The 19,243-nt window shown below is 43.8% G+C and overlaps 1 protein-coding gene across 4 annotated transcripts in view; it reads left to right on the top strand.

The window, feature by feature from the left end:
* dcaf1 (ddb1 and cul4 associated factor 1) overlaps positions 1 to 19,243 on the top strand; it is a 102,455-nt gene that overhangs the window by 43,103 nt on the left and 40,109 nt on the right. For all 4 annotated transcript variants that reach the window (XM_078209365.1, XM_078209366.1, XM_078209367.1 and 1 more), the window contains 5 exons: positions 3,142 to 3,243; positions 6,284 to 6,442; positions 7,547 to 7,726; positions 13,189 to 13,398; positions 15,779 to 15,948. In XM_078209365.1, the coding sequence (XP_078065491.1) occupies positions 3,142 to 3,243; positions 6,284 to 6,442; positions 7,547 to 7,726; positions 13,189 to 13,398; positions 15,779 to 15,948 (821 nt within the window). The remainder of the gene's footprint in view (positions 1 to 3,141; positions 3,244 to 6,283; positions 6,443 to 7,546; positions 7,727 to 13,188; positions 13,399 to 15,778; positions 15,949 to 19,243) is intronic.

Here is a 19,243-nt window from a genome sequence, read left to right as displayed (position 1 = left end):
CTAGATATATTTTCTAAAAACTGAGTCTCATATTCTCCAACTCTGGTGTGAGATTTGAAATTGTTCTCTGGGTTTGATTATTAACCCAGTAACGGAACCCTTTTGCTATCATACCAGAATTTGTTTCATTAATGACTTTGTTTTTATGTGAGGGCTGAATATATGGTGTTGGCAGCAAATGCTTCCAGGTCAAGTATAGACAGTTTAGATATAGAAGAATCCCCTGCTACCCCAGTGTGAAACTTCATTTTGCACTGCGGCCATAGAATCCCAACAGTGCAGAAGGAGGCCATTCGGCCCGTCGAGACTGCACCGTCAACAATCCCATCCAGGTCCTATCTCCGTTACCCCATGTATTTGGCCTGCTAATCCCCCGACACTAAGTTAATTTAACATGACCAATCAACCGGGCCTGCACATCTTTGGAGTATGGGAGGAAACCTACGCAGACACTGGAGAAGACAAAAACTCCACACAGACAGTCGCCCAAGGACAGAATTGAACCCGGATCCCTGATGCTGAAAGACAGCAGTGCTAGCCACCGTGCCGCCCATTTGTTTGACCCATTTTGTTTGTCATTTTGGGATAGTTTCCTTACATTAATGAAGTGACTGCAGTCAATTAGCTGTAAGGTGCTTTGATCCTGATTTTGTGAAAGGTGCGGTACAAATGCTAGTTCTTTGATTTTTTTGGTTCTGGGCTGTGGACCCTTGTTCACTAGACCTGCGTTAAGGGCTGGCAAACTCATCTAGGTAGAATTCTTGGAGTCAGTAAGTAGTGGTGGTTTCAAAGTCATTAGTCAGTGCTGGATTCCAATAAGTGGCAGATCAGCAGCCCACTCTACCATACTGTACCCTTGAGTGGCTGATGTGCAAGATTAGGCAGTTTTATTTTGAGTGTTTGCAGTCAGTTGTTTCTTTTGGGGATGGGTTATCATTGTCCCTATTAAGGGACAATGATTATCAATGTTTCACCTCTGAGAATGCACTGAGAAACTACTGGACTAGTTATAGTTCTTAAAAGATAGTCCTTGGGTCTTGGTGTAATAGGCATAAGTGGCCCTCTGTATTCTTTCCATGAAGTGGTTTTTCCAAAAGTGTTCTTTGCTTGGTTTGATTCTGGCCCCCATGTTACATGGCGAGAAACGTTAGAGGATGTGGAAGACCATTAAGAATGATCCGAAGTGTAGAAGCAAATAAGCCAGAATCAGTGGCATGGTGGCATATTGGTTAGCACTGCTGTCTCACAGCACCAGGGGCCTGGGTCCAATTCCAGCCTTGGATGACTCTGTGTGGAGTTTACACGTTCTCCCCATGTCTGCATGGGTTTCCTCTGGGTGTTCTGGTTTTCTCCCATACTCCAAAGATATGTAAATTAGGTGGATTAACCATGGTAAACGTGCGGGGATAGGGTGGAGGCGAGGGCCTTGGTGGGATGATCTTTCGGAGAGTCGGTGCAGACTCGAGCTGAATGGCCTCTTTCTGCACTGTAGGAATTCTATGGCTCTAAGGGTAACTTGTCCTTTCTTTCTAGGCTGCAGAGTATATAAGTAAGTCTGATGTACAGATTACTCAAAACATCACTTCAGATTACTCAGGACAGAGGGCTTAAATTTAAATTAGAGCAGCATTTTATTGGAAAGGGCATCTTCACTAGGAGCAGTAAACATGTGGGATGAGCAGAAATGGAAATATTGCGACATTCAAAATGTTGACTGTTATAGTGGGAGAGCTGGAATACCAGAAGGATCAATTTTGATTGGCTGGGTGGCCTTTTCTCAAGTTTTTCAGTATCATGCTTTGAATTTTACACTGAGCACCTCCACAGGAGATTGGTTAAGTTGATGTTTTATTGCAAAACCTAGTCATGCATAATGTGCTCTATAAGTGGAGCTGTGTTCCTTTAAGGAAACTGAATCTAATAGGTGTAAATTAAGTTCAGGTAACATTCTGAAGAGCTGTTTTCAGGTCTAAAGCACCCAGCAACCTATCTTCTTTGTTTATCTCATATTTTACATCTGCAATATATGCACAGATGTACAGTCTGTAATAAATAAAGACAATAGACTGTTGGTGCAGTACCATGATATCTCAGCTTGTTGTATTCATAGAATCATAGAATCCCTACAGTGCAGAAGGAGGCCATTCGGCCCATCGAGTCTGCACCGACCACAATCCCACCCAGGCCCTACCCCCACATATTTACCCGCTAATCCCTCTAACTACGCATCTCAGGGACAATTTTTAACCTGGCCAATCAACCTAACCCGCACATCTTTGGACTGTGGGAGGAAACCGGAGCACCCGGAGGAAACCCACGCAGACACGAGGAGAATGTGCAAACTCCACACAGACAGTGACCCGAGCCGGGAATCGAACCCGGGACCCTGGAGCTGTGAAGCAGCAGTGCTAACCACTGTGCTACCGTGCCGCCCTGTTCACTGTTTCCAACATTCAGAAATGGGAATACTTTATTTCAAATGGCCGTATTTTGAGTTCAAGCTCTTCAGTCTATCCATTCTGATTATAATCAGTGCCTGGCACTTTGAGCAAAGTCCAGACAGTGGTGTTATCCCTGCATTGATGACTAAATCTGAACCACAAAGTTCTCAGCTCCATGCCAGTTCGCTGATCATAGCCAAGATTCATAGTAGAGCTGCCAGAGTTGACCTTTATATTCATTGCCTGGTATCACAGAGAAAAGAAAAGGCTCTTGAGTGAAGTCCCAGAGCTGGCCAGTGTCTTGATCACCCCACTACAGTTGCCCTCTTCAGGGACTAGTTTGGTGTTCTTTTAGAAGAAAACAGTTTGAGTTGTGGAAGAATTTGACAGATGGTGCAGTTCCAAAATTCTGCCAATAGACGTCAGTGGCACATCACCAAGCTGAACATTGTTATTTGATCTATAGTTTGCCCTCTGTGTGACCTAGGATTGGAGATGAAAATTAGCCGGACCTTGAACTCCAGATCCTAGGTTTATTGGTTGAGACTTTGCAGCGATTCTGTGCCAGTCATACTTCAGTTTTGTGGAGGGAATTGCATTATGTCTGATTGTGTGCTGGTGTGAAATTCAATTGATGACACTTGGTGACCTTTACAGGCTTGCCTTCTAATAATAACTCATTGTTTCTGATTTGTACCAGTTGTTGGCTGTGTTCATGCAGCTTGGTGCTCGAGAACTGCTGATGTACTATATTGACCTAAAGCAGACTAATGATGTCCAGCTCACCTTCGAAGCACTTAAGGTATGATAGCATTGACCAAGTGTTGGCTGATGGAACATTCCATTCACTCTGTCCTCCTGCACATGTTGACCATAAAAATCAGTCTACTGCCATTTTCCAAGGGCTTGATTAGTAAGTGAATTGCCTGATGCAAAATAGAGTCACAGAAACCAAGTTCAGTAGCTGTGCTTGGTTGGTAGTGGTACTGCCATCAGCTATAGCACTCCTGTTAGGAGAAAAATTCAACATGCTTAATTCTTAATGTTGTACAGTAATCCCTTCCAAAAAGCCCACCTGTACAAATATTAGTGAGGACAGAATTAGGTTCAAATAAGCTGCCCCATGGTAAATCGGTCTGCCAGTTCTCACTGTCGAGGGTGACAGAATTACATAAAGTGAATGACATCCAAAAAGACCATTTATTTCAATAGGTCTGTGTCAGTATTTTTGCTGCACATGAGCCTCTTCCCATCACTCTTTCTGTCAACCACATATTCTTCTATTCATTTCTTCCTCGTGTATTTCTCGCTTTCCTTTAGATGCATTTAAGCTGTTCAGCCCTGCTATTAGTAGCAACTGCTACATTCTAAGTGTTCTTGGTAATGTGCTCCGCCATAGTCCCAGAGGATCATGGGCTGCTCTCCCATTTTGTTAGAGAGCTGACTGGTGGTCATTTAACCTGAGGGTCACCACATATCAGGCAAAGAACAAGGTAGAAAAATAATGAATTCATGAATAATCTCAGCCAATACGGGAATTGAACCTGCGCTGTTGGCGTTGCTCTGCATCATGAACCAGCCATCCAGCCAATTTAGCTAACTAACCCCCCTGCTCTTGGTAATATAGTTGCCATGGATTCCCTGGTGGGTTTATTCGTGTCTATCTTCTATTTTGGCCCATTCTCTTTCCACCACTAAGTGGAAATATGTTCCACTACTTCATTAAACCTTTTCATAATCTCAAAGACCGCTATAAGGTCGCTCAGCCTTTTTTTTCCTCAAAAGCCATTTGACTTGGTTAAAGCTTTCTTGATAGTTATATTCTCTCTGCCTCCTTGGAAATTCTTGTTGTACCTTTCCATTTGCCTCTACAATTTCCATAATACAAAAACCAGAACTCAGCACGTGCTTTAGACCACTAAGTGTGATCTAAACAGGATTTCATGCATGTTTAACATCTCATTTTCAAATCTAAGTCTTTAGAAATGCTTAGTATGTTGTTTTTTTGACCTGATTAACTGTCATTGCTACTTCTAGTATTATAATCCAGGTCAGAAGCTCCAAGGTGTTTTATGAAGTCAGCCTAGACCATAAGTTTTGCACTTTGAATTTGGCATGGGTGAGCATATGATGCTTCACTCCAGGTATAATTCAAGAGACCCACTGGGGAGCTTTTATCAAACAAAATTTTCTTAAGAATAAATTGAACTATAACAAAAATAAGCAATAACTTCTACCAATTACAAAAAGCACAATTATAACATTGTATAAACCTTAACAGCTAAGTTTATTGTTCCAAGCTAAACAACCCTCACAAACGTTCTAGGCTTGGCACAGAAAGCAAAGTACGCTTATGTGATGCTGGACCTTGCAGCTTTCCAACCCCTGTTGTAGATTATTTCTCTATGTTGAATTGAAAACGCTGTGGCCTTCAGTCCTGGAACTTTTTGCACACCTTGAGACACACAGAGATACTGTTTGCCTATAGCTTCTAGCTGCACCTCACAGCAGAATTTTCACTTCAGAGAGACCAAGAACATTGCTTTCAGTCTGCAGTCTCAACGGCTTCTGCCAAAATGGAAGTAAAACCTTTGAATTTCTCCTGTAAAAAGAACTGTCCCAAGGTACCACCTGACCTTCCAATCATTCTTCAACTATTCAAAACGGGTCATAAAACTCCAGGACACTGCATTAGTCCAAATTAAAAATAAACGAGATGTCCATTATATTGCTTCAATAATGAAAGATACTGGTACAGACAGCATGGTGCCAAAACAAAAAGGCCAAGCTGGCTTGAAAAAAACCACAGAGAACATGATTTAAAATACATTTCTTAAAGGCACTGTACCATCACACTATGATTTGTGTATCTGAGTGCGCAAGAAAAGTTCCCACTTGAGTCAATAGAAGGTGCCATGAGGGAACTGCGTCCCAGTTTGAGTTAACATCTTTAGGAAAGATGGGAAGAAAATTCAGGAATGGGCAGGTGTATCATGTATCAATGAGTTTGCATGGCTGTCTGTTGATTTGAATTGTTAATTGCAGATTAGCCTGATCCTGTCTTCAGACACCCCTATCCAATTTCCACAAGGGAAAGTGAATTAGAAGTGTGAATCTCTGGCTAGTTTCCCAATTCCTAGCCCAGAGCTGCTTATACTGACCTCAGCACTCAAGTGTGCCACCAGAAATGGCTAGGAATTGGACCTCTGCCATTTAGTGGGATTGTGGCTGATCTTCTACCTCAGCTCTGTGTTCCTCTCAACCTACTGTGCCTGTGCACCGAGAGCAGCAGGTTCTCTCCTATGCTGAGTTAACTGATCGTAGCTAGGTTGATGGTAAGGTAACTTCAACTCACCTCAGTGCCCCAGACTAAGAATTGGAGGAGGAAACTAATCACTTGATTGCTCTCTTGTGATCTCCGCTGGAATGCGTGCTTGAGCATTCAGTGGACGAGGACAGTATTTGCTGCAGTGTTTGCACTATTTACACAGTCAGTAGTCATTTGAGTGAGATTCTTGATTGTAGTATGAGTCAGTACCTTCAGGTGAGGAAAACATGTTAGATGGGGTCAGGAAGACCGGATGAGATGGCATAGAGGGGGACTGATGGACTAATTTGTTGCTAATTGTTATTATCTCTGCTCAAAATAGAATCCAGTCTGGGAAGTAGTGAAATGCTGACTGTCTCATTGTTGGCTGTCTTTGTAGCATGGGCTGCACACATTGACTTCATGGGGGGAGCTTTGTCACTGAATCACTGCCATAACACTTGTGAAATAAACTAGCTATCGACCCCACTATTTCTGAACAGTTTGTTTAACAGCTGTCTTTCCTCCTCTGCAGTACTTGGCCTCTCTGTTGTTGCACAAAAAATTTGCTGCAGAGTTTGTGGCTCACGAAGGAGTTCAGAAGTTGCTGGAGATCCCTCGGCCCTCCATGGCTGCCACTGGTGTATCCCTGTGTTTGTACTATTTGGCTTACAACCAGGATGCAATGGAACGGGTGAGTCTAGTATGGAGCTGGAAAGGATTCCAAACTACGTGGTTTGATGTCCTGTGTTGTTGAAAGATGAGCTTCATGCACAATGCTGTAATACGATGTAGAGGATTTAAGAATTATTTGATGCTGTTTCGTTTCTTTTTTGGAATGGATTCTGACTCAGCTGCAGTGGTCTAACAGCTGCTTTGATGGTATGTTTTGTTTCTAGGGCCTGAGAATTCAATTTTTAAGATAATTATCTCTGTTGGTATTATTCTTTATAAATTAATATCCCTAATTTCCTTTGCTCACTGCTGGCGCTGTGCCTTCAGTGCTTAGCCCCTAAGCTCTACGAATATGTTTCTTTGCATTTCCACCCCACTCTCATCCTTTAAGAGCTCCCAAAAACCTACCTCTTTGACAAAGCTTTTGTCAGCTGCCCTAATGTCCCTAATTGGGTTCATGGCACACTATTTGTAACCCCACAGAGTTTCACTGGCTGTCTTGTCTGGAGACAATACACATCTTTTTAGCCTGTCTTGATGCTCTCTCCACTCACATTGTTTTGTTTCTTAAAGACTTGATTAGTTGTAAGTATTCGCATTCCAACCATTATTCATGTAAATTAAGTCTGTGTCTTTATATGCTCTGTTTGTGAACAGAATTCCCACTCACCTGAAGAAGGGGCTTGCAGCTCCGAAAGCTTGTGTGGCTTTTGCTACCAAATAAACCTGTTGGACTTTAACCTGGTGTTGTTAAACTTCTTACTGTGTTTACCCCAGTCCAACGCCGGCATCTCCACATCATGACTAATGTCCCCATACATGGCTCTGTCTCAGATGTTGACTGATAACATTTCTGTGAAGTGCCTTGTGATGTTTGTCTGTTAAAGATGCCATATAAATTCAAATTGTTGTCTAGTTGTGGCTCAGTTGGTAACATTCAAGCCTCTGAATCGCAAGATTGTTGACACAAATCCCGTTCAAGTATATAGGCTGCAAAGCGCTTTGGGATGTCCTGAGCTTATGAAAAATGGTACGTAAATGCCAGGCCTTTCTTTCCTTTGCTAATTTATCGCAGGCATTTGTTGCCTGTGCAGCCTGATGATCCTTGTTCTTTTGCCTCCAGGTTTGCTTGCTACCGCAGTATGTACTGTCTGATGTCGTCAGCTACACCCTGTGGCTGTTGGAGTGTTCCCATGAGTCGGGCCGCTGTCACGCCACCATGTTTTTCTCCATCTCGTTCGCCTTCCGCTCCATCCTGGAGCTTTTTGATAAGCAAGATGGTCTTCGGCGAGTGGTTAACCTGGTATGGTTGACTTTTTTGTTTGCCATTATTTTGTTTATGCCGTAAACTGGCTCTGGGTTGGTGTGGTGACATTTCCTCATTTCCTGTGTCTGGAGCTGAGAGAAATATGCTGAAGAAAATTGCACACAAATATCCACATCAATGGGGCAACTGAGCCAAGGCAATAAATTGCTGTCCCAGATTGCAGAGAAATGTAATAGGAGGGCTGGCAGAGAGGGAAACATAAGGGCCTTGCTAGCCAGCAAGAAAGATGAACTTTTGAACAGAAACAAAGCCTTAAATAAATGTAAAGTGAGTTTGTAAAAATGAGTTTTGAATTAACTGTAGTCCCGTAAACCTGTACCCATATCTATATTGTTCTTTCTGTCAGTTAGTTAACTATTTATCTTCTGGTGAACCGATTCAGGTGTTTATAATGTTGAAATGATTTGTTCGGGTAAATACAGAGAAATTATTTCCTTTGCCAGGGTGGTCAAGAGAACTTGATCTTAAAACTTATTTAGGAGGGAAATTGTACACTGTTGTTTAGCACAAAGGGGAGCAGAAGTCTAGAACATTTTCTCCGAAAAGGCTAGAATAAAAGACTGATAACTCTAATACTCACACCCAACAAAAAAATTAAGGTGGGTAAATGGGATTGAGTTACAGATCAGCTGTAATCAAAGTTAATAGCTGAACAGGCTCGAGATTATTTTTTCATTAATTATTTATTTTTTCAGTTAATTTTGGGTGTAAAATCGGAGGTTTTTTTCAAAACCGGAAGTCAGGCCAGGAGTGGCCAGGGGAAGTTTTTGGAGGGTTTAAAAAGGGCTTACCTTGGAGGTTCAGCTTCATTGTTCCCAGGAGCAGGCTGAGGGTAAGAGAGTGGGTTTTCTGACTGTAATTAATTATTTATTTTTTCAGTTAATTTTGGGTTTAAAATCGGAGGTTTTTTTCAAAACCGGAAGTCAGGCCAGGAGTGGCCAGGGGAAGTTTTTGGAGGGTTTAAAAAGGGCTTACCTTGGAGGTTCAGCTTCATTGTTCCCAGGAGCAGGCTGAGGGTAAGAGAGTGGGTTTTCTGACTAATTAATTATTTATTTTTTCAGTTAATTTTGGGTTTAAAATCGGAGGTTTTTTTCAAAACCGGAAGTCAGGCCAGGAGTGGCCAGGGGAAGTTTTTGGAGGGTTTAAAAGTGCACCAAAGTATACAGCGGGCAGCAGAGTGAGTGGGAAGTTGAGTGAGCTGTCAGGGCTTTGGCTCACAGGGCTTGGACGAGCAGGGGTGAGTTTTTGTTTCCTTACACTCTTATTAACTTTTCACTGTCTTACTTGACATAAAGTGTCCAGTATGAGTGTGAAACCAGTGTGTTGTTCCCAGTGTAGGATGTGGGAGGTCCTGGAGGCATCTTGCCTCCCGGACATCCACATCTGTGAGGGGTGTGTCGAGCTGCGGTTCCTGAGGGACCGTGTTAGGGAGCTGGAACTACAGCTCGAGGATCTTAGGCTGATGAGGGAGAATGAGGAGGTGATAGACAAGAGCTATCATCAGGTGGTCACACCAGGGCCACGGGAGGAGGCCAAGTGGGTGACGGCCAGGAAGGGTAAGGCTAGGGTGGTTGAGAGCACCCCGGTGGATTTGCCCCTGCACAACAAGTACTCCTGCTTGAGTACTGCTGGGGGGGACAGCCCGCCTGGGGGAAGCAGCAGTGGCCGTGTCTCTGCAGTGGAGTCCAGCCCTGTAACTCAGAGGGCTAAGGAAAAGAGGAGGAAGGCGGTGTTAATCGGGGACTCGATGGTGAAGGGGACAGACAGGCGTTTCTGCGGAGGTAGGCGGGATTCTCGCATGGTGGTCTGCCTCCCTGGGGCCGGGATCCAGGATGTCGCTAGTCGCGTCCCGGAAATCCTGAGGTGGGAGGGAGAGGAGCCTGAGGTAGCGGTTCATATTGGTACCGCTGATGTGGGTAGGAAGGGAGAAGGGGTCGTGAAAAGGGAGTACAGGGAATTAGGGAGACAGCTGAGAAAGAGGAAAGCAAAGGTAGTAATCTCAGGATTACTGCCTGTGCCACGGGAAGGTGAGGGCAGGAATGGAGTGAGGTGGAGGATGAATGTGTGGCTGAGGGACTGGTGCAGGGGGCAGGGATTCAGGTTCCTGGACCATTGGGACCTCTTTAGGGGCAGGGGTGATCTGTATACAAAAAACGGGTGGAACTTGAACCACACGGGGACCAATATCCTGGCCGGTAGGTTGGCTAAGGCTACTGGGGAGAATTTAAACTAGATAGGTTGGGGGGAGGGGAGCTAGAAGAGTTGACTAGGATCAAGGAACTAATTGATGGGGGGGAGGATGCAGGGGTAAGGGGAATTACAAAATTAATGGTAGAGGAGAGGGTGCAAGTGAATGAAGGCGGTAATTTAGATGAGGGAGTAGAGGGAGAGGGTGTTCGCGACTCATCAAAGCGGGTCCAGATAAAAGCTGGAATAAGGACACTTTGCCTGAATGCACGAAGCATTCGGAACAAGGTGAATGAGTTGATGGTGCAAATCAGCACAAGTGAGTACGATCTAGTGGCCATTACAGAAACGTGGCTGAAAGGTATCCAGGACTGGGAGATGAATATCCAGGGGTATCAGGCGTTTAGGAAGAATAGACAGGAAGGAAAAGGTGGTGGGGTCGCGCTATTAATAAGAGATAATATCAGGGTAGTACTGAGGGATGACATAGGCTCTGAGGAACAAAACGTGGAATCATTATGGGTAGAGATGAGGAATAGTAGAGGGAGAAAGACACTAGTAGGTGTGGTATATAGGCCCCCAAATAATAATGTTGAGGTGGGGAGGGCTATAAACAAGCAGATAAGGGATGCGTGTAAAAACGGAACGGCAATAATCATGGGGGACTTCAACATGCACATTGACTGGCAGACTCAAGTCGGTAAGGGTGGAATGGAGGAAGAGTTCTTAGAATGCTGTCGGGATAGTTTCCTTGAACAGCATGTTACGGAACCGACGAGAGAACGAGCTATTTTGGATCTGGTATTGTGTAACGAGGTAGGTAGAATTAAGGATCTTATTGTGAAGGACCCTCTTGGGTCTAGTGACCACAATATGGTCGAATTTCTGATTCAGATGGAAGAGGAGAAAGTTTGGTCTCAAACCAGTGTCCTCTGTTTGAACAGAGGGAAATATGATAGGATGAGGGATGAATTGGCTAAGGTAGACTGGGAGAGCAGGCTGGCAGGTAGGATAGCTGAGGAACAGTGGAGGATTTTTAAGGAGATCCTTTTCAGTTCTCAGCAAAAATATATTCCAGCAAAAAACAAGGATTGTAAGAAAAGGGAGAACCAGCCGTGGATAATGAAGGAAATAAAGGAGAGTATTAAAATAAAAACAGCTGCGTACAGAGTGGCCAAAAATAGTGGAGAAACAAGTGATTGGGAAAAATTTAAGAAACAACAAAGAGAGACTAAGAAAGCGATAAAGAAAGGAAGGATAGACTATGAAGCTAGGCTAGCAATTAATATAAAAAATGATAGTAAAAGTTTTTATAAATATATAAAAAGGAATAGAGTGGCTAGAGTGAATGTTGGACCCTTGGAGGACGAGAGGGGGGAGTTAATAGTGGGAAATGAGGATATGGCTGAGTCTTTAAATACGTTTTTTGTGTCGGTCTTCACGGTGGAGGACACAAATAGTTTGCCAAATATTAACGATAGAGGGTTGGCAGCAGGAGAAATACTTAATACGATTAATGTTACCAGAGAGGCAGTGCTGGGTAGACTAATGGGACTGAAGGTGGACAAGTCCCCGGGTCCGGATGGAATGCATCCCAGGGTATTGAAAGAAATGTCAGAGGTAATAGTGGATGCGTTAGTGATTATTTATCAAAACTCGTTGCATTCTGGGGTAGTGCCGGTTGATTGGAAAACGGCTAATGTTACGCCGCTGTTTAAAAAAGGAAGGAGACAAAAGGCGGGTAACTATAGGCCGGTCAGCTTAACGTCTGTAGTAGGGAAAATGCTGGAATCCATTATTAAAGAGGAGATAGCAGGGCATCTGGATAGAAATGGTTCGATCAATCAGACGCAGCATGGATTCATGAGGGGAAAGTCGTGCTTGACGAACATGTTGGATTTTTATGAAGATGTGACTAGGGCGGTTGATGGAGGAGAACCGGTGGATGCGGTGTTTTTGGATTTCCAAAAGGCGTTTGATAAGGTGCCCCATAAAAGGCTGCTGAAGAAGATTAGGGCACACGGAGTTGGGGGTAGTGTGTTAAAGTGGATTGGGGACTGGCTATCCGACAGGAAGCAAAGAGTCGGAATAAATGGGTGTTTTTCCGGTTGGAGGAAGGTAACTAGTGGCGTGCCGCAGGGATCGGTACTCGGGCCGCAACTGTTTACTATTTATATAGATGATCTGGAGGAGGGGACGGAGTGTAGGGTAACGAAGTTTGCAGACGACACAAAGATAAGTGGAAAAGTGAATCGTGTGGAGGACGGAGAAGATCTGCAGAGAGATTTGGACAGGCTGAGTGAGTGGGCGAGGATATGGCAAATGGAGTATAACGTTGAGAAATGCGAGGTTATACACTTTGGAGGAAATAATAACAAATGGGATTACTATCTCAATGGAAACAAATTAAAACATGCTACCGTGCAAAGGGACCTGGGGGTCCTTGTGCATGAGACGCAAAAGCCCAGTCTGCAGGTACAACAGGTGATCAAGAAGGCAAATGGGATGTTGGCCTATATTGCGAGGGGGATAGAATATAAAAGCAGGGATGTCTTGATGCACCTGTACAGGGCATTGGTGAGGCCGCAGCTGGAATACTGTGTGCAGTATTGGTCCCCTTATATGAGGAAGGATATATTGGCATTGGAGGGAGTGCAGAGAAGGTTCACCAGGTTGATACCGGAGATGAGGGGTTTGGATTATGAGGAGAGGCTGAGGAGATTGGGTTTGTACTCGTTGGAGTTTAGAAGGATGAGGGGGGATCTCATGGAGACTTATAAGATAATGCGGGGGCTGGATAGGGTGGAGGCGGAGAGATTCTTTCCACTTAGTAAGGAAGTTAAAACTAGAGGACACCGCCTCAAAATAAAGGGGGGTCGGTTTAAGACAGAGTTGAGGAGGAACTTCTTCTCCCAGAGGGTGGTGAATCTCTGGAATTCTCTGCCCACTGAGGTGGTGGAGGCTACCTCGCTGAATATGTTTAAAGCACGGATGGATGGATTCCTGATCGGTAAGGGAATTAAGGGTTATGGGGATCAGGCGGGTAAGTGGTACTGATCCACGTCAGATCAGCCATGATCTTATTGAATGGCGGGGCAGGCTCGAGGGGCTAGATGGCCTACTCCTGCTCCTATTTCTTATGTTCTTATGAGAGGCTTATATAGACTTTTGTTCCTTTGTTCCATATGTGCTCAGAAGCCCTAATTTGACCATGTGGCCTGAATTTAATTTTGTTTGTGTCTCTTCTGTAGATCAGCACGCTGGAAATCTTAAACCTGGAAGATCAGGGTGCTCTGCTCAGTGATGACGAGATCTTTGCCAGCCGCCAAACTGCCAAGCACACATGCATGGCACTACGTAGGTACTTCGAGTCACATTTGGGGATTAAACTGGAGCACGTGAAAAGATCCTTGCAACGGACAGAAGGAGGCGCTATTATTCACCCACATCCACCATGTAAGGTGTGTGCAGATGTATGAAACCTGTGTGGAGAGCTGTCAATCTTTTCAGCATAGGTGGGGGGTTTTGACACCAAATTATATATTGTAAAATTACAAAACAGTTGTAGCAAAAAGAGAGAGGATAGGCCCTAAAGTCAAGTTTTAGGACAGTATTCAGGTGAACGGGTCCTCCATTTTCTTCCAAATGGGAAATATATTCAATGGCAAGAACTTACGACTCAGCATCAAGTTTTGAAAAAAGACTGCATTCTGGAGATATGAAATAACGAGATTGGTTAATGGTTTTGAAATAGCTTTTCTTTTTAATCGTTCATGGGATGTGCTTGTTGTTAGCAAGGCCAGCATTTGTTGTCTATTCCTAATTGCCCTCGAGAGAAGTTAAGAGTCAACCTGAGTCACGTGTAGGCTGGACCAGAAGGCTGATTGAGGTATATAAGATTATGGGGTATGGACAGGGTGTTAGGAAGCAGCTGTTCCTCTTGGTTGAGGGGTAAATCACGAGGGGGCATAGTTTTACGGTGAGGGGCAGGGGATTTGAAGGCTGATTGAGGTATATAAGATTATGGGGTATGGACAGGGTGTTAGGAAGCAGCTGTTCCTCTTGGTTGAGGGGTAAATCACGAGGGGGCATAGTTTTACGGTGAGGGGCAGGGGATTTGAGACAAAATATTTTCACTCCCTGAGGGTGGTGAGAATCTGGAATGCACTGCCTGGGAAGATAGTGGAGGCCTTACAACCTATAAAAAGTATTTGGATAAGCACTTGAAAAATCACAACATTCAAGAATATGGGACCATGCTGGAAAATAAGATTAGCGCAACTTTAGTGGTAGTTATTGTCGGTGCAGACTTGATGGGCCAAAGGGCCTTTTCTATGCTGTACAACTCTATGCTCTAAGATAGCAGTCTTGAGTTGATGGACTTGTAACGAATATTGGCAGACAGTCTATCGCCAGAAACCCCAAGAAGTCAAGAAAGGAAAATGTTGGAAATGGACCAGGTGAGAAGGGTGGAAACAAAATCAATGAAAATCGAGTTGTTATCAAGTTGTCTCCTGCTGCGCTCCTTTTCAACAGCAACTATTCTGGGTGCTATGCAAGTTTATCCTTTATGCAAGTTAAAGAGCATGTTAATGTCTGTATGAGCGAGTTTACTGAGAGCCACGTGTGCTTGTGCTTCGTACCCACATGTTCTCAAGTAGCCCCTGCAACTTTAGGATGGATGTAGATTTTAAACCAAGCTTTATTAAGTGACTTCTCTCTGAGATACCAGGTTCCTTTCAACAGTGAGCAGGCTAGGAACTGTCATTGTATCCTGTCATTGTATCAAAGTCAGAATTTTTGTGCAAAATGCTTTACCGTGTTGATTTGATGTTGTGTGAAGTTGAGTTCTGCTTGTTTAAGGGTGAAGAGGATAACTTGTTTTTAATTTTAAAAAATCTTTCTCTTTCTACTCAGCTAGGGAGAGCCTAGGGAAAGCTTAGACGTGTGTGTAATATTGGATAGGCATCTTTCTAAACGTATTAACTTAGGTGGAGGGTGTATGTTAGTTTAAGAAGCTTTGATTCATGTTGGTTTGTGACATTATCCCTGGACAATGTCACATGTAATTTTGTATCTTCCCATACAGAAAGCTGGTCATGTTTGAGTAACCCATTTCACTTTGCATCCAGAGTAAACGTTGCGAATCACTGCTGTGGATATTTTTCTTTCCAGAAGCATAATAACGTGAGGAATATAATTTTCCATTTAGAAATTGTGCCTCAAGTCAAAGACCGTTTTTTCAGGGAAACTTTTTATTGACCTAATGTTGATCAGTCTAAGAATTGTTGGCCTGATTCTGCACCTTTTTTATTCATTTATGGGGTGTGGGTGTTGATGGCTAGGCCAGCATTTATTGCCCAACCCTCATTTCTTGCCCTTGAATGTGGCTCTCCTGTCCTCTGTGATTCATAGAAATCATAGAAACCCTACAGTGCAGAAGGAGGCCATTCGGCCCATCGAGTCTGCACCGACCACAATCCCACCCAGGCCCTACCCCCACATATTTTACCCACTAATCCCTCTAACCTACGCATCCCAGGACTCTAAGGGGCAATTTTTTTTAACCTGGCCAATCAACCTAACCCGCACATCTTTGGACTGTGGGAGGAAACCGGGGCACCCGGAGGAAACCCACGCAGACACGAGGAGAATGTGCAAACTCCACTCAGACAGTGACCCGAGCCGGGAATCGAACCCGGGACCCTGGAGCTGTGAGGCAGCAGTGCTAACCACTGTGCCACCGTGCCGCCGATTCATGAGCTTGGGGGCCACAGATGTTAAGATGGCTACTGTTGGATCTATTGGAACTAATCACTTTTTTAAAAATCTCTCTTCTAGGCCTGTTCCTACACCCATGAGCAGGTTATGGAGATGATGGAGTTTCTGATTGAATATGGCCCAACAAGATTATTCTGGGAGCCAGCTGAAGTCTTTCACAAGCTTTCTTGTGTACAACTTTTGTTACAGCTCATATCCATCGCTTGTGACTGGAGGACTTATTATGGCAGGTAGACTTTGACCCATGCTTTCACATTTCCGGTTGAAGGACTACTGCAAAATGTGCTCTTAAAAGATGTTGTTCTCTAGTTTATTGTTTCTTCTAAGTTCCCGTGAAATAGCTCAGCAGTGTCAATGGGACTGAATTAATTTACTCTTGTTGGTTTTGAAAATACGTGCATCCTGATAATTGGACTTTAAAGCACACAACTGTTTAAAATATATGTAACAGTCTAGCTGCCTTTGTGTCAGGGTAGCAGAGCTACTGCTTCACAGGTTAGGCTTTTTTGAAGCTTAAGGGGTCTAGTACTTTCATTTTTGGAGGAACCTGGCAGAAATTCCTTGCCTATGGTTAGGACTGGAGAGAGAACGTAAGTAATGTTGGGTTAGATAACTTAGTAAGATGTTAAAGACCAGTAGATTGCAGTTTGGAGGCTGGATTAAAGTGGAATGGAGCTCCACAGTTTTGAACAATGGTTAGCTGGTTTTAGCAAGTGTTTGAGAAAGCGGAGTGGGAACAGAGTGCACCTTGTTTTTTTTTAGATGTTTCCTTGGTAATCTAATAAGACATGGTTTGCAAAGCTGTGTTCCGCGGCCTGGGGGTGGCAGCGAGGAATGTGGCTAGTGCAGTGGGGGAAGCAGCCAGTGTAGCAGGAGTCAGTGAATGGTAAAGGGGGAGATGAGCGGGGGATAGGGTGCAGGCGAACGCAGATCACCAACATATGAGAGAGAGGGTTAAGGGCTTGTCTTTGTGTGTGGGGTGTGTGCGCGCACACAAAAGGAGTGCTAGGGGCTTGTGCGCGCGAGAGAGGGGTGTGTATGCACGCAAATAGGATGAGTGCGAGTGGGTGGGGGTGTGGGAGAGAGTGAGTACACTTATTTACGTATAAAAGAAATAAGACAACCTAATTTATTAATTTCTGCTGGTACTTATTGCGCAAAAGCAATCAAGCTTTTATGGTTTAACTCTAAGCATAATAAGAAAAGTTCCTCAGACGTTCAATCAGTACTGTTGGGAGGTCACAACAGTCCGTGGCCAGGAAGGTTTGGGAGACCCTAACAGGACATTACAAGATTGGGATGTTAACTTGCATTTAGCACATTTAATGAAGAATAATATCTTGAGGCACTTCAGAGGCATGGTCACTTAGTGCATGGTGGGTTATGGACAGGGATATTAGAAGGATTGATCAAAGAGTTGGGTGTTCAGGAGAGGGGTGCAGAGATATAAAGGAGTTAACAAAATTGACCCAGACAAATCTTGCAGAAAGTGAGAGATGGTACCCACTCCTGAAGTTTGAGATTTTGTGGTAACCTTTCCTATTTCTGACCTTGAGTTGATATGCCTCAGGACTGCGCAATCAACAGTACAGCTACAGTAACCAAATCTACAGCAGTGTTGAGTCAGCTCAAGTATTCCCATTTTTGTGCTATTCCAAATGCAGTTGAAATACAGGAAGTCACCCTTGTCACAGACACCAAGAAATCCAAGCATTTGGTTACAGTTGAGCTGCGTTGAATAAGATCCTCCCAGTTTCCATCCAAGTTAACTGATCTCGGCCAGGTCAGATGGGAGGTAGAGTTACAGTTCTAGTTTATCTAGAACAAAATTGGCGGTAGTTCATTTGCCAGCTATATGTGACAGTGAACGTGTGTTAGCTAGGATTGGTTCTGATGCATCTACTACGGCTGCCTTTCCCCACCTCTCTCTATTTGAGCACACATTTAGAGAATATGCACATTAATTAGGTGTCAAAGAAGAACTGCTTACCCATAAGGAGCCTTGGGGGGGGGGGGGGGGGGGGGGGGAATTGTCACAAAAGAAGAGGGGAAGAAGTAAGGCATAGTTCCCCCTATCTGCTGATGTGTCCCCTTCTGCTGATAACAACCTATAGGGTCATACACAGTGTCTGTTAGTACCAGGTCAGTGCAACCAGAATAAATATAAAACTATGTACTGTGGCAAAACAGGTTTTGGACAGACCTGTCTAGGAGCTGAATACTGGTTAGCTGGTTTTAGCAAGGAGCTTAATTCCACTTTAATCCAGCCTTCAAACTGCAATCTACTGGTCTTTAACATCTTAGTAAGTTATCCAACCCAACATTATTTACCTTCTCTCTCCAATCCTAACCATAGGCAAGGGATTTCTGCCAGGTTCCTCCAGGAACTAAGCAAGCAGGTGGACAGATTCAGCTCATTTCTCAGAAGCAGATATTTTTTGGCTGTTTTGGTGGTATCACAGAATCTGACCACCTGTTGGATTTGAGGCAGTTACTTACTGGCATTCTCCAGTTGAGAACCAAGTGAAGATACAGCAGATCGAGGAGTAGATAAAAGAACAGTACTGCAGATGCTGGAATCTGAAATAAAAACAGAAAATGCTGGACAATCTCAGCAGATCTGACAGCATCTGTGGAGAGAGAATAAAGCTAACGTTGAGGATCTGGATGACTCCTGGTCAAGTTTGTATTCTTAAATGGGAACTTGTTTCTGAGAGACATTTTTGCTTGGAGAAGATCTCCAGGGGATAACATCACTTGAGTGAGTGAGAGCATTCCTTTGACGGTGTTTATAAATGATCCAAGCAGATAACTATAGCTGGATATTGTGCGGACAGCTTTATCATGTCAGTACATCTTGTCTGCCTGGAGCAATATAGTCAAAGTACTGTACTGAAAAACAGTGTTTGTATTCAAAAGAAACGAGGGCTTTCAATGTCCCCTGTACACTGACATTGTATCCCCCCCTCTGCTCCACCGGCATTGTTCTTTTCCTCTTCCCTCCCTCCCTCTGAGCATCAGTGCTCGAGTTTGGGAGCATGTGATACATTCAGTGCAGTCCCACATCATTACTGTCTATGAAATCTTGCAACATGTGGTGTTGTGATTTGACATACACTCCTAAGGAAAGGGTTTTGACACCTCTGTCACACTTGACCTTTTCACTTACCAAAGTAAATACCGACTCACCTAAATTTTTGTTATATGCATGCAGATTAGAAATTGTTTAAAAGGGCACTTGACTGAAATTGTATTTAATCTGGGAACTGTTCAGAAGGAAAACCAGAGTTTAAAAGAAACAAACTTTGATCTACATGTTGAAAGAAAAAGGTTATTTCAAAGCTAATGGACTTAGAACATAAGAAATAGGAGCAGGAGTAGGCCATCTAGCCCCTCAAGCCTGCTCCGCCATTCAATAAGATCATGGCTGATCTGATAGTGGGTTCAGTTCCACTTACCCGCCCACTCCCCATAATCCTTAATTCCTTTAATGGTTAAAAATCTATCTATCTGTGACTTACACAT

The sequence above is a fragment of the Mustelus asterias genome, chromosome 3 (assembly GCF_964213995.1).
Source record: "Mustelus asterias chromosome 3, sMusAst1.hap1.1, whole genome shotgun sequence".
Lineage (NCBI taxonomy): Eukaryota > Metazoa > Chordata > Chondrichthyes > Carcharhiniformes > Triakidae > Mustelus > Mustelus asterias.
The sequence above is the reverse complement of the archived record's forward strand: the minus strand, read 5'-3'. Positions and strand labels throughout refer to the sequence as shown.